General features: G+C 27.5%; 1 protein-coding gene across 5 annotated transcripts in view; it reads right to left on the bottom strand.

The window, feature by feature from the left end:
- The window catches only part of LOC124950647, a 120,969-nt gene that overhangs the window by 17,597 nt on the left and 89,654 nt on the right, over window positions 1–13,718 (bottom strand). For all 5 annotated transcript variants that reach the window (XM_047497618.1, XM_047497614.1, XM_047497617.1 and 2 more), the window contains exon 4: window positions 1,770–1,992. In XM_047497618.1, the coding sequence (XP_047353574.1) occupies window positions 1,770–1,992 (223 nt within the window). The remainder of the gene's footprint in view (window positions 1–1,769; window positions 1,993–13,718) is intronic.

Genomic DNA, 13,718 nt, shown 5'->3' with positions numbered 1-13,718 from the left:
TTTTTTTTTTTTTTTTTTTTTTTTTTGGTGAAAAATAAAAAGAAGAAGAAGAAGAAGAAGAATGTCAGCGAAGGTAAAAGTAATTCGTTAATTATCTGAACAAAGCTATGGATCGTGGTAGAATCTCATCGAGAATTTTATTTTATTTTTCGCTTATTATTGTTTTATTTTATAATTTATTTTTTATCGCACCGTCGAAGAATAGAATAAATTTCACTCTTTCATTTGTTTTTTTTTTCTGTTCTTTTTCTTTTATTCATATATCGTAACTCTTTTTAATGGAGAAGAATAAGATCAGAAAGAGGAAGAATAAGAATAAGAAGAATAATAAGAATAAGAAGAGTAAGAATAAGAATGTCATCTTAAATAAAAGCAATTTGTTAACTAACTATCCGAGCAGAGCTATGGATCATGGTAGAATCTCACCGAGAATTTGATTTAATTTCTCGTTTATTATTACTTTATTTTATAATTCATTTTTTATTATAGTTGTCAAAGAATAAAATAAATTTCACTTTTTTTTCTTGTATTTTATTTATATATCGTAGAGTTCTTTTTAATGGATAAGAATAAGAATAAAAAGAGGAAGAAGAAGAATAAGAATAAGAATAAGAAGAAGAAGAAGAAGAAGAATGTCACCGCAGATAAAAGCAATTTGTTAACTATTCGAGCAGAGCTATGGATCGTGGTAGAATCTCATCGAGAATTCCATTGCTCAACCGCTGAGCGGGTCTTGAAATCTTAGCCTTAAATGTACTCGTTCCCGTTCACGTGTGCATACCCTACGCGTAGATAGAAAGAGAAAGAGAAAGAAAGAGAAAGAGATAGGTATGAAAACGGTGAGAAGAGAAAATAATTCGCGATTGAAAAGCTGCTATTTACGTTTTAAAAGTAGAACTGAGAACTGAAAAAGTCTCGTGGATAAAGTCTAGATTTTAGTCAATGATATCATTTAACTTGAATGAGAAAATTCATTTTATATGACAGATTAATATATAATACAACATTTGTTATATCGAATTTTACAGAATAATTTAATAAAATGTGCATTAATTAAAAGAGAAAAGAAGCATAATAAAATTTATTTTATTCTTGAAACGTATTGTATATACGAAATTTAATAAATAATATTTTATATACATGTGTGTGTGCGCGTGTGTATGTAATAATATATACATTTTATAAATTCATTTAAAATGCACATCTTTTATTTGATTTCTTATTTATTATTGTTTTATTTTATCATTTATTTATTTATTTATTTTTTTTTTTTTATTGTAATATCAAAGAATATAATAAATTTTACTCTTTCTCTTTTTTTTTTATTTTTTATTATATTTAATTTAGAACACATTTATTATAAAGAATAATTTTTTCTGCATATAAATTTGATTCACTATTTATAGATAATATTATATATAATAAAATATTACAAATGTTATTGTATATATATATAAAATTTTATTTACTTCCCTTAATAAATTTGTAGTACTATTCGCAAATAAAATTTATAAATAATGAAAAAGAAACAAGAGGAACCTCAATAAAATTTATTTTATTCTTTAACATTACAACGAAACAAGAAAAAAAAAAAACCTAGAATTTTAAATTTAATTAAAATATGTAACGCTTTTTTCTTTGCGTGTGAAAAAAGAAAATAAAACAAAATCAACGTTATCATTCTTCGTAATAATAATAATAATAATAATAATAATAATAATAATAATAATAATAATAATAATAATAATTCATGATTGATTTTCACTTACTACACAATTGATGCCATATTTGTGCCCGGAAAATTCGGCAATTTGTACCGCATTGTGCGGATCGGATATATCCCAGACCCGAACATTCGGCATGTGTCCGCATTCGCCGGTAGCCAAAAGTCTTCCGTCTCCGGCAAGAGCCAAAGAAGTCACGGTCTTCCGGCAAGCATTGAGCACGTGCGCTTGCGTATTCCTTCGAGGATTGAAGAGTACGACGGTACACCTGCGAATACGAAGTCAGAAGGTTTTCCTGATTAGTCTGACGAAGTAATCAAAGAGTACGAGTCTGATTAACGGGAGAAGAAACGGTCTATGTTTCCTCTTAAAGAATAAAAAGAATTACGAGAAAGAGAAAGAAAAACAAGAGAGAGAAAAAAAAAAAACAAAATGGAGAACGAACATTTTTTTTTACATTTTTTATTTTATTTTTATACTCATTATTATTATTATTATTATTATTATTATTATTATTATTTTTTTTTTTTTTTTTTTTTTTTTTTTTTTTTTTTTTTTTTTAATGCAAGAACATTACTTTCTACTTGATAAATTTTATAACTATTTATTCGGTCACGATTATCAAATAGGAGAGAGATTTTTTTTGTTTTTTTTGTTTTTTTTTTTTTTTTTTTTTAATACAAGGACATCACTTTCTATTTGATAAATCTTATAAGTATTTATTTTGTTATGGTTATCAAACAGAATAGATATAAAACAGGATGCGAACATCGCTTTTCTTTTTGTTCCTCTTACTTGTGTGTAACGGGTTATTTCATTCTAATCCCAGGCGACGAAGAGCGACGAGAGGATTAAACGAAGAAAAGAGAAGAGAAAAAGAAATAGAAAAAGAATAAAAGAGGAGGGAAAAAACAAAAAAAAAAAAAAATAATACGCCTGAGTCTTATTGCTATAAGGTCGTACTTTGTATGCGTCTCTTCGTTCGTGTATATACGTGTATATACGTGTGATACGTGTGAAACGTGCTTAAGAAAGCGAAAAGGCACGTGCTCGAGTTTTGCACGGCTCTATCGAAAAACACACATGGCCGTATCGCTATTATTTCCAAAAGACAATAATAATTCTTTAGGGATTTTTATATCTCTTTTATTTAGTCCCATATAATGTTTCGTTTGATGTTAACACGTTCGACTTACAGATACACATACAGACACACATATATTTTTATTTACTTATATTAAAAAGTGGATCTGATAGAAAAAAAAGGAGGAAAAAAGGAAAAGAAAATAAATTTCAAATTGTATAGAATTTTTTCTCCTCATTACATACTATCACTATCAATATCGTTATATATTCAAAATGTTTTAAAGAGATTGAATTAAAGCTTTTACGATATTACGAAATTTATCAAATAATAATAAAAAATAAATAAATAAATAAATAAATAAATAAAAAAATATGTAACAATTATATAAAACGCGATAAATATATAATTTATTTCTTTCGATCAAAATAATATGGCATTTAATTGTCATAAAACATAGGTATAAGTGTGTTAATTATATATCAGTAAAGGATGTCCTGTATAACATTAGAATGTTTTTCAGTAATAAAGGAAGAGTAATAATCGTTCTACTGGATCGAGGAAGTTTAAAAAGGGCAATGAAATGAATGGAAAATATAAGAAACGGATATGAAAGAAACATGATTTTTTCGATTTATCGAATCTCGATATTCACCATTTCCTATTGACCTTCTCTTTCTTTCTCTTTACATTTCTCAATTGGTGTCGAACACGTTACATCACGATTACACGGCTCGTTACATTTTCACGATCGAATCGCGTATGAATAAAAGCTTCCGTAATCGTAAAAAGAACAATATTGTGATATTATAGCAAGTTATACTCTCCCCTCGTCCCCCTGTTCGATGTAAACCAATGGAATGTTGTATTTCAGTCACAAAAATGTAAAAATTTTACCAAAGAAAAAAGAATATATATATAGTCTTGATAGCGAATTATTAAAAAATTATATTAATATTTATAACTTATATTATTAATAAAAGTATAATATTAATAAAAATTATATCAAAGTAGTGAAGTTCCAATATATCTGATTAATTAAGAAAGATAATTATATAAATTTAATTTCTATTTATTTGATAAGTATTTTTATTAATGATAAATCTTTTTTTTTTTTATGTAAAATAATATATGAATATTTTCATAAGTTATAATAAAATATTAATATTAATAAAATATTAATATAAATGATCAATATAAATAATTAAGTATCAGGGTTTGCGCCTGGATTTGTTATAAATTTTGCTAATTTATTTATAAATTACTAATACATAATTATTATTATAAATATAAATATGTTTATTATAAATACTGATGCAAATGATACGAATATATTTCAAAATATTGAATCCAATAAATATATACATATATTAGTCAATTAAAATTTTCTAATTAATATATCGAGTATATATTATTGTACATTCGTTGTTCCAGATATATATATATATATATATATATATATATATATATATATATATATATATATGTATAATCTTGATAGCGAACGACTAAAAAAATTATATTAATATTTATAATTTATAATATATTATTATAAAATTTTGTCACGGTAATTATAAAAATTTAATTTCTATATATTCGATAAGTATTTTTATTAATATATATATATATATATTTAATATATTAGGTTTTCTATTTTAGCACAATGCGGAACGAAGATTGTTCATCACTGATGTAGACGATACTCGCATGGTATTTTGCAGTAATTTGAGACATGGATTTTCTTTCTCCTCTTCCTCCACTTCTTCTTCTTCTTCTTCTTCCTCATCTGCCATCGTTGTTGTCGTCGTCGTCGTCGTCGTCGTCGTCGTCGTCGTAATCGTAGTCGTAGACGCCGCCATTGCGTTGGCGGTCGTGTCTTGCATTCGACTCATTCGTCCGTTTCTTCCTTCTTCTTCTTCTTCTTCCTCTTCTTCTCCTTCTTCTTCCTTCTCTTCTTCTTCTCTATTTTACTCTTCTCTTTGGACTCGACCGCAATCGTGTCAATAAACTTCTACTAGAGGATCATCGTCTCCTTTACTCGAGTACATCGACGTTGATATGCAAATTTGACGTATTTCTCGTTAATCAAAAATAATTTCTAAAAATGTTTTGACAATTTTTCACAATTTTTCACATTTTTTTTTTCTTTTTTCATTTTTTCCCCTTTGTTATCTTTTTTGCCACTTCGCAATTCATGAGTTATTTAATTTCGAAGTTAATATAATCCGTAAGATTTTTCTTTGAATTATTTGTTAATTATTATAATACGTAATATATATTATTATGTCGTTTAATAAATATTAATAGAAATTTTTAATATTTTATATCTAGTTTAATAAAGCTAATATAGTTTTATTTTCTTTTTAACATTTTAATAATTATGGTAATAGTATACCATTGAAATAGTCGATATGTAATGTCAGAATAATCAGTTAAAAAGAAAAAGTCAATCAATTTACGTATAAAATACTAAAATTACTTATTAGAAAATATATCTATTATTATATTATTCGATTATATCTATTAAATTCGTAAAAAAAAAAAAAACCTAATGTTATTTATCTATATAAAAAACACCTAAAATTCTTAAAAAAAAATAAAAATAAAAATAAATAAATAAAAAAAAGAAAGAAAAAAGATATTAATATTGTATAAAAATATAAATACTTTAATTAGAAAAAAAAAAAAAGGAAAAATAGGAAAATTTTTTTTATATAAGTTATTAATCAACATAATAAATAATTAATACAATTTTTTGATGAAAATATCAATATACAGATTGATTATAAACTCTTAGACGTTATTATTACATTACATATTATTTACATATTATTTACATTAATATGTCGAATGATGATCGACAGTTATAAAAAAAAAAATATCAGATATTAATTTGTTATCAAATTATCAAAATCAATGTTAATTTTGTTGTTACATAATGAAGAAGAAACGTTTTTAAATCATCGCTACGAATAATCGACATTGACGAGAAAATGAAGGCCATGATGGTGGCCGGCCTTTATTTTTTTCTTTCTTTTCAGAACCTCGTGAAAGAGGACCGCAAACGCGCGGATATAACTTCCCTTTCCATTCTCGTTCGATAACTCTCTTTTGGTACTGCAACCCTCGCGTCTCTTTCTATGACGTTAAGCTGACTCGGCGAGACACATAATGTCAAGTGGCATCGACCGACGGTCGAATTAAAGGATGCTTCGTTTCGACGAGTCTGCATTTCGCGACTCGTGGAAATCGATTTTCTAAAAGTGTCTCTCCCTCTACCTCCCGCCCTCCCTCCCTTTCGTTCCTCTCTCTTTCTCTGATATCTGTTTCTATATACGTTTAAAATACTTTTATCGAATAACCTGTCTTCATGACATATGGAAAAAAGAAGAAGAAAAAAATTAAGGGAAAATCGTCGAGAGAATATTAACTGAATTTACATTCTGTTCGGAATGTTCAGAACGTATTCTAGACTGCAAATTCTTTTTACTAACAAATATATTTATTTTTATAAAATGTATATATATATATATATATATATATATATACTGATATGTATTAAGTTTAATTCGTGAAAGTTATATAGTATTATTTGTACTAGTATAATTATACTATATTAAATAAATTTTTTTTTAAAACATGTGTATATATATATATATATATATATATATATATATATATATACAGACCTATAATGTAATTAACAGAAATGATAAACTATAGATTTTAAGTAAAAATTAACTTTGTCACGATAAAATGTAATAAAATTCAATGAAATACAAATATATACGTAAAAGTTAAACTTCAAAATTATATATAATATATACATATATACATATGCGCAATATTCAAAAAATTAATATTAACAAAAATTATGTTATCATTATACATACATACATACATACATACATACATACATACATACATACATACATACATACATACATAGATATGTATGTATTATTTTCATACGCACACAAATTTATTATTTTCTTTCACTTAAAAAAATAAACATAAATTTTCAATACATATAATAATTAAAATATTCAATAAAAATTTCCTGAGAATCAATGCCGTAGCTAATTCACAAGGAACAAATAGACAGTAGTCAATTTCTATACGGATCAGACAAGAGCTTATATCCCTTCAACTTGTTAGATACTCGATATTGAACAGAAGACAACCTTTCTTCTCATTCGACCTTCTACTAGCTACTGAGAAAATCGCTAGCCAACTCCTCTCTCTCTCTCTCTCTCTCTCTCTCTCTCTCTCTCTCTTTCTCTCTTAGCAAATCGTTTTTCTCGATCGCTTCGTAGGCCGTTGGCAGTATTCTCTTCTTCTCTTCGTATTCCCCGACCGTACGAGGATCTACCACCATTTACGTAGGCGCTAGCAACTTCCGTTTCTGCTTCACTTTCAACCGTGAAAGACGAGCCTGACATTGACGTACGATAAGCGAGAGGTGAAAGAACCCCGTACGCCTATTTCTTTCTTTTCTTTTATATTCTGTATTTTTTTTTTCTTTTTTTTTTTTTACTCTGAAAAACTTCATTCAGCATAAAAGAAGTGAAATGAATGAGTAAAAATATGGGAAAGGAAATCTCAATATACGGAGCGTTTAATTCTGGTCATTTATTTTGGAACCGGCCATTCGACAAGTTGATTATCATCGTCAATTAATTTATCGATTTTAATTAAAAAAAAAGGAAAAAAAAAGGAAAAAAAAAAGAAAAAAAATTAGAAATGATCGAAAAATCAATATGTGATACGTCATAATGAACCAATTGAAAATTAGATATTATCGAAAATCAATATATAATATATAATGAAGCAATCTATCGATTTTACTTAAATATTAGAAATCATAAAAAAATCAAAATGATATATATATATATATTCAAATAATTAAATAATGAATATATTCAATGGATGAAATAATTGATTTTACTTAAAATTAAAAAATCATCGAATAACCATGATTTGTTAAAAAAAAGGATGTATATATAATTTTCTTTATATATTTATTTATATATATGTATGTATGTATATGTATATATGACAATAATTTTTTTCATATATTCACTCTCTTAAAATATAATTAAACGCATTTTAATAAATCAATAAATTTATTCATTTCTAAATCTCTTCTCTTTAATGCATTAAAAATTATTTAGATTATTCTCTCTATATACATTATACATATACACACACGCGCGTATACACACACACACACACGTTTCTTGAAGTTATCATCGAGATTTCAAAAAGAAGCGACCGACGTGATATTTTCAACGAAACGAAACGAAACTAAAAAGAAAAAAAAAATTGTCTTATCCGTTCTAGATAAGCAACATTTGCATTGTACACATAAAGATATACAACTACATAGACTTATAATACATAAACGGTCTCGTTGATAGGTAAGTATGTATATAACAATGGCGCCGATAACGTCACTCGTTACCTTTCTCGAGGCCTTCTTTTAAATGTGTCTCAAACGAGGACATTGAAAAGAAAGTAAAAAAAGAAAAAGGAGAAGAAGAAGACGAAGAAAAAAGAAGAAAAGGAAGAAGAAGAAAATGAAGACGAAGTCGATTCGCCGAATATCGCCAGGAGGCCTTTAAATGAGAGATACTCCCATGAGAAATTGAAACGTCGAATTTGTGCACGAAATCGTTGAATTATTCAGCAATCGGAAAGAGATCTTTCGCTATTATGCTGGAATCTTGAAGATCTTCGAAAGATCTTCGAAAGATCATCGATCGATACGTTTTCATCATAAGATTCAATTTTTTTTTTTTTTTTTTTTTTTTTTTCTATTTTCATATTCATCCTTGATAAAATTATGAAAATTGATTTCTACACTTTTTTTCCTTTTTATCTATTTTATTTTATTTTTACTTTATTTATTTATTTATTTATTTATTTATTTTTTTTTTTTTTTTGGAGAATACACACTTTTTTCCTTTCAAAAATTCGCCTTATTATTCATCGGGAATATTTAATTCTTGTTGATATAATTTTCAAATATTTCCATAGTTGCCTCGTGTTTTCACGTTCGTCATTATAAAATTATGAGCATTGATTTCTACGTTTTATTTTTTTCTTTTGGAGAATGCATTTCTTTCTTCTTAAAGAAAGAAAGAAAGAAAGAAAGAAAGAAAAAAACGTGCCCCAATTATTGCCAAGAAAATTAATTTCTTTTTTCTTTTTTTTTCGTTTTTTTTCTTACACATCACAATTTCTTCTCTTACTCTTATGAATAAAATTCTCGTAAAATTATGTTTACCTACACTATTATTTCCTTTCCTTTAGAGAATCGTGATGTTGCGATCTCGAAGATCGTCAATATACCCAAGACTAATCGTTGATATAATTTTCCACGGTTTCATCATGGTTTTTGTGTCTATCAAGTTAGCCCTTGAAAAATTACGGAAATTGATTTTCTCCTTCCCCCATTTTTTTAATATTCTTTTTTCTATAGAATGCGCTTCTTTCTTTTCAAAAATAGAAAAAAAGAAAAAGAGAAAGAGAGAGAGAAAGAGAGAGAGAAAGAGAAAGAGAAAGAGAAAGAGAGAGAGAGAGAAAGAGAGAAGAAAAAAAAGAGAAAAAAGATTAGCTTAATTATTTTCACGAAAATTAAATCTTTACTTTTCTCTTCTTTCTTCGTAAATGAAATTTCTCGTTGATTACATTACCATTACTATTTACTTATCCTTTCGAGAATAGTGAATCGTTTTATGGGGTTTGTTTTAAAATATATATACGTAGTATTACTTGTAGCTTTCTTTCTTCGGACAACATGATGAAAGGGGAGGCTTGAGGCCGTGTGAAGGAGGCACCATACTTTCCGTGGCTTCGACCTAGCGAAACTAGCACACATTGGGCGTGCACGAATAACGTAAATACGATGGAAGTCCGTTCGTTCGTTCGTTCGTTCGTTCGTTCGTTCGTTCGTTCGTTCGTTCGTTCGTTCGTTCGTTCGTTCGTTCGTTCGTTCGTTCACTTAACGATAGCAATATTGAACACATAAATAACTACGGTGTTCGTGACATAAGCTAAATGATAAATTACGAAATAAAACGATTGTCGCATAGGAATAAAATAAATAAATAAATAAATAAATTATCAAGATATACGATAAATATAATAATATATTTAAAATAAAATTATACAGTAAAGAATTAAAAATAAGATTGCATGTGAATGATCAGTTAAAATCAGATGTGTGTGTGTGTGTGTGTATGTGTGTATGTAGTACATATATATATATATATATATATATATATATATATATATATATATATAAGTAGTACGTATATATATATATATATATATATATATATATATATATATAATAATGTACTATGTGTATATATATATATAATATATATGTAATAATAATAATGTAGTAAGTATAAATATATAATATAATATTTGCGAAATGAGGATACCGGAAGGATCGTATCTTACAACGTTGAAAGACGAAACGATACTGATCGTCCTTTCAAAATTCGCTGAAAAACATTATAACGCAATCTGGTACGCGTTGGTACACAAAAATCCACGTACAGAATATTTAAGAGTAACACGCGAACACGCTATGAATATATGTACATATATGTACATAACTGCGATATGTAGATTGCAGCAAGTTCTTATATTCTATTAGTTCGTAGATTCGAACGTGCGAGAATTTTGTAAGGTCGAAAGGTTTAAAGGTTACTGGGTCGATCGTCGTGAATGCCGCGATTTACTGGACTTTAATGCTATTGGATTTAACGTGTAATAAATAATTTAACCGACACATATTGTTAAAGATTATAATATTTGATCACTTTTCTCGAAGTCAGATAATTTCCAAACATATCTTCGAAGAAATTAGAAATTTTTTCTTCCTTCATTTTTTTTTTTTCCTTTTTTTTTTCCTTACTACAAGAGATACGAAAAGAAATGAGAGCGGAACGAGTCGAAGACACGTCTTCCAGGCATACGACTCTCGTTTTCTTTCTCGTTCTTGGTGATTCTTACCATCACGTGATCAGTGTTTTTGATTACGGTATGTGAACTATATAAACACACGAGATAGCACATTGGTAATTGTGCATATATGTATATGTGTATATATATATATATATATATATATGTATGTACGTGCGAAGACGATGAACACCTTAGGAAAGAACTAAGAGGAACTTTCGCGTGACCTTGAAAGAAAACTATCAAGTCAAACATGGTAAAAATGATTCTAAAGTTGATACGAGAATAAGCAAAGAAGAAAATTTTTCTAGAAAACAATCATGATCTTTGCGTGAGAAAGAACGCTGTACTGTAAAAAAAAACGAGAAAGAGAGAGAGAAAGAGAAAGAGAAAGAGAGAGAGAGAGAGAGAGAGAGAGAGAACTAGTTAGAAACTTGATTATATATAAAATCATGAACTTTGAAAAGTGTTTCCATCACGTACGTAGATCTCTCATAGATCGAGATTAATGATAATAAAAGAAATATATATATATATATATATATATATATATATATATATATATACATATAATACTTTGTATAAACGAAAGTGTGAAGAATGTGAATACGTAGGTCGTCAGTGTTTTTGTAAGAAAAAAAAAAAAAGACTGAAAATCTGGCTCCGATTCAGAAGAAAAAAGATAAAGAGAAAGAGAAAGAGAGAGAGATGGAGATACGAAATGGAATCACCGGAAGGGGAAGTCGGATCGAAAGTTCTGGAAAGTCAGGATGATCGAGATAACGATATACCATGAAGCATGTTAACGGCGAGACTAACGTCTGGGAAAAATCATTATTAAGTTCATTGTTCGATGATTCGCAATGGTTCCTTTGTAATTCCGTCGATTTAAATACCGTTCGAGATATACACGCATGCATACATACATACATACATACATACATACATACATACATACACCCAGAGAAAAAGAGAAAGAGAGGGAGAAGATACAAAGATAAAAAAAAAGAGCAAGTAAAGAAAAAGAAAGAAAAAACAGAAAAAAAAACTTGACATCGATAGTGAAGTTGTTTGGTCAAGTCATTGAAACGGAAGAAAAAAAAAAAAAAAGAAAAAAAAAAAGAAAGAAAAGATTAAATATATTTAAATGAGAGACAGACAAGAGAGATAGTCGTCATGGGAAATAGAATTACTATAAGTTGACATCGAATAACAAGGAACTACGTTAGATTCAATTAGAACTGACTGATCTATTCGATAAAATGATACGATATCTTGATTTGAATTATCTCAGGAAATCGTTTCGTTTGTTCGCCGATAGATCATTCGAAATTTCGTTGGATCATTTGCGATGATTTTTCTAGGGGACATTTTTTTTCTTTTTTTTTTTTTTTTTCTCAAGTTGTCATCAGCAAAACATATCTTATTTTTATCATTAATATGTAAAATGTATCAAGTCCGTAGCGAATATATTAAGTATTTATAAAAAATATTATATAAAATATAATTATACAATTATTATATTTATTATAATCATCTAAATTTATATATATATATATATATATATATATATATATATATATATATATGTATAAAATAGATTTATACTTCTATAAAAAATTATTACTTCGATAAATATTATAAAAAATATTTCTGCATATTAAATATTAAGTATAATATTCTTTACTTAAATAATATTTTAACAATGTTATTTGTATCATTTAAAAGAAAATAATCATTCGATATCGAGATTTTTAAGATGTTATTCCGACGATCGAATTTTATGTTGTGAAAATTACAAATGAAAGAGGTACAGGAACGAAGTTAAGGGTAGTCTGACCATGCTTTGAAAATAATGCAAATCAGGTTGGTGCCCATAGCAGGCTCTGCAAAACATTCGGTTTTCTACACTTCGTGGCAGATCGTTTATTAAAACTCTCTCTCTCTCTCTCTCTCTCTCTCTCTCTCTCTCTCTCTCTCTCTCTCTCTCTCTCTCTCTTTTTATTTTTTTCTCGTTCTCTCAGTACATTTCTCTTTCGACAACGGCAGCTAGAATTAAGCTAATACGCGAGAGTGAGAAGCCATTTAACCGCTTTGCAAAAGGAAAGGTGCGTTGAACCGCAGGTGCGAGCTTTGCGGATAGACGATAATTAGTTCGACCTGCAATTAGTCGATGAACTGTGTTAGGTATAATATCTTCGCGAGTAATTTGAGTTCACGAGAAACATATCGTTAGAGATATGTGATAAATCGATTGAACGATATATAAATCCAAGTAGATCTAAAACCTGAAACCTAATTGTTCTCTCTTTTTTTTTTGTAAATAAAAATTCATATAAAATAAAAAAATACATGGGGCTATCTAGATCATGGTTTTTCTTTTTCTTATTTTTCTTTTTTCCTTTTTCTGTTCTTTTTATAAGAAAGAAAATTTTTTTGTCTCTTTTACGTGAAAAGATTTATTTTCTTTTTTTTTTCTTATCAACAAATTATCTCTTCTTTAAAATGAAGTAGCTTGCGTGATTTTTAATTGAACTCCCGTAAGTACCTAACACCGTCAGTTCTCTTTTCGATAGATGTATAAAAAAAAAAAAAAAGAAAAAAAAAAATAAGTAAAGTACATTTACTTTCTAAACACATCGATAATTAAGAATTCCTGAGAAAAACTGTCGGATGTGCAAACGGTGTCCCTGAAATCTCGACGACTTCGCGAAAACGATAATTAACGACGAGAGGTCCTCGGTTACGTGCCAATGAATGACACGAAAGAATTCTACTTAGTTTTAAACTTCTAAAAGATAATATACCTACTTACTTAACTCTGCATATATATATATATATATATATATATATATATATATATATATATACATATACACATTATTTGAGGTTAAAAATGTTCAAACGTAGGCTGAGTTAACTTTCGTCGA

The sequence above is a fragment of the Vespa velutina genome, chromosome 7 (genome assembly GCF_912470025.1).
Source record: "Vespa velutina chromosome 7, iVesVel2.1, whole genome shotgun sequence".
NCBI classification, from domain to species: domain Eukaryota; kingdom Metazoa; phylum Arthropoda; class Insecta; order Hymenoptera; family Vespidae; genus Vespa; species Vespa velutina.
This window is presented reverse-complemented; position numbering and strand designations above follow the sequence as displayed.